Genomic DNA, 1,196 nt, shown 5'->3' on the forward strand with positions numbered 1-1,196 from the left:
CAGAGAGGTGCTGCAGCAAGACACACCAGCTCTCGAAGAAGACCGCAGCTTCTTCTGCTCCCGNGCTGCTGTTCTTACAGCATGATTGGCGTGCAGCTAGACACTGCAGCAGAAACAGACGGTTGCAGCAACTGCTGCTGCTGGCCGAAGCTAAGTTTAGGAATGCAGACTGCAGCAACAGCACAGGGGGGTTCCCGCTGCTGCTGCTGCTGCTATCTCTGCTGCTCCCGCTGCTGCTGCTGCTGCTGCTGCTGCTGCTGCTGCAGAGGAGGCGTGTGGGAGTTCAGGGGTGGATTATCCTGGTGGTGAGGAGGTGGGGTTTGTTGCTGAGGGGGTACCTTCTGCTGCTGCTTGTCGCCGGCTATGTCTTGCTGCTGCTGCAACTGCTGCTGCTGCTGCTGCTGCATCTGCTGCTGCTCCTGCTGCTGCTCCTGCTGCTGCTGCTGCTGGATGCACACACTACTTCTACTACAGCTCTGACCTTCTAGCTGAGGGCATCCGCGGCAGCTGCAGCCTGCGGCGGTACCCGCAGCTGACGCAGGAGGAGCTGCAGCAGCAGCTGCAGCAGGTTCAGCAGCAAAGAAAAAAAGAAAAAGAAATGAAACGCAGACAAAGGAGACAGAAACAGAAAGAAAAAAGAAAAAAAGAAGAATACGAGGCGCAGCAAAAGCAACAGAAACTGCAGCAGCAAGAGCAACAACAGAAGCGACAGCAACAGCAACAGCAGCAGCAAGAGAAGCTGAAACAGCAGCAAAAGCAGCAGCAGCAGCAGCAGCAGCAGCAGCAAGAGCAGCAGAGTAAGCAGAGCAAACGACCCCCACAGGAGCGCCACCAAGTAGGCATCCAATCAAAGCATGAGCAGCAGCAGCAACAGCAGCAGCAACAGCAGCAGCAACAGCAGCTGCAAGAGCAGCAGCAGCAGCTGGAGCCTCAGCAGCTACTGCAGCAGCAGCACCTCCAGCAGCAGCAGCAGCAGCAGCAGCAGAAGCTGCTGCAGCGAAGGCTATCGGTTGACTCAAGCACCGATGAGGAACCTGAAGAGGCATTAAAGGAAAAGAACAAAAGGAGGAGAGCAGCAACAGCAGCAGCAACAGCAGCAGCAGCTGCTGCTGTTGCTGCTGCAGCAGAAGCGACGGGCGCTGTAACGATAAAAACAAAAACAGCAGCAGGAGCAGCAGCAGCAGCAGCAGCAGCAG

The 1,196-nt window shown here is 56.4% G+C and overlaps 2 protein-coding genes across 2 annotated transcripts in view; one reads left to right on the forward strand and one right to left on the reverse strand.

The window, feature by feature from the left end:
• The window catches only part of EMH_0060720 (uncharacterized protein), a gene marked incomplete at both ends in the record, with an annotated part of 3,275 nt that extends 2,868 nt beyond the window's left edge, over nucleotides 1-407 (reverse strand). Inside the window, one exon of the mRNA XM_013497823.1 lies at nucleotides 339-407. Within this exon, the coding sequence (XP_013353277.1) occupies nucleotides 339-407 (69 nt within the window). The remainder of the gene's footprint in view (nucleotides 1-338) is intronic.
• A 191-nt stretch (nucleotides 408-598) lies between these two features.
• On the forward strand, nucleotides 599-1,145 carry EMH_0060730 (uncharacterized protein; the record flags this gene model as incomplete). Its single annotated transcript, XM_013497824.1, has 2 exons — nucleotides 599-1,009; nucleotides 1,128-1,145. The coding sequence occupies 2 exons, from the start codon at nucleotides 599-601 to the stop codon at nucleotides 1,143-1,145; spliced, it is 429 nt and encodes a 142-aa protein (XP_013353278.1).
• Nucleotides 1,146-1,196: the final 51 nt, after the last annotated feature.

The sequence above is a fragment of the Eimeria mitis genome, genomic scaffold, assembly GCF_000499745.2.
Source record: "Eimeria mitis Houghton genomic scaffold, Emh_scaff2959, whole genome shotgun sequence".
In the NCBI taxonomy this organism is placed as follows: Eukaryota; Apicomplexa; class Conoidasida; order Eucoccidiorida; family Eimeriidae; genus Eimeria; species Eimeria mitis.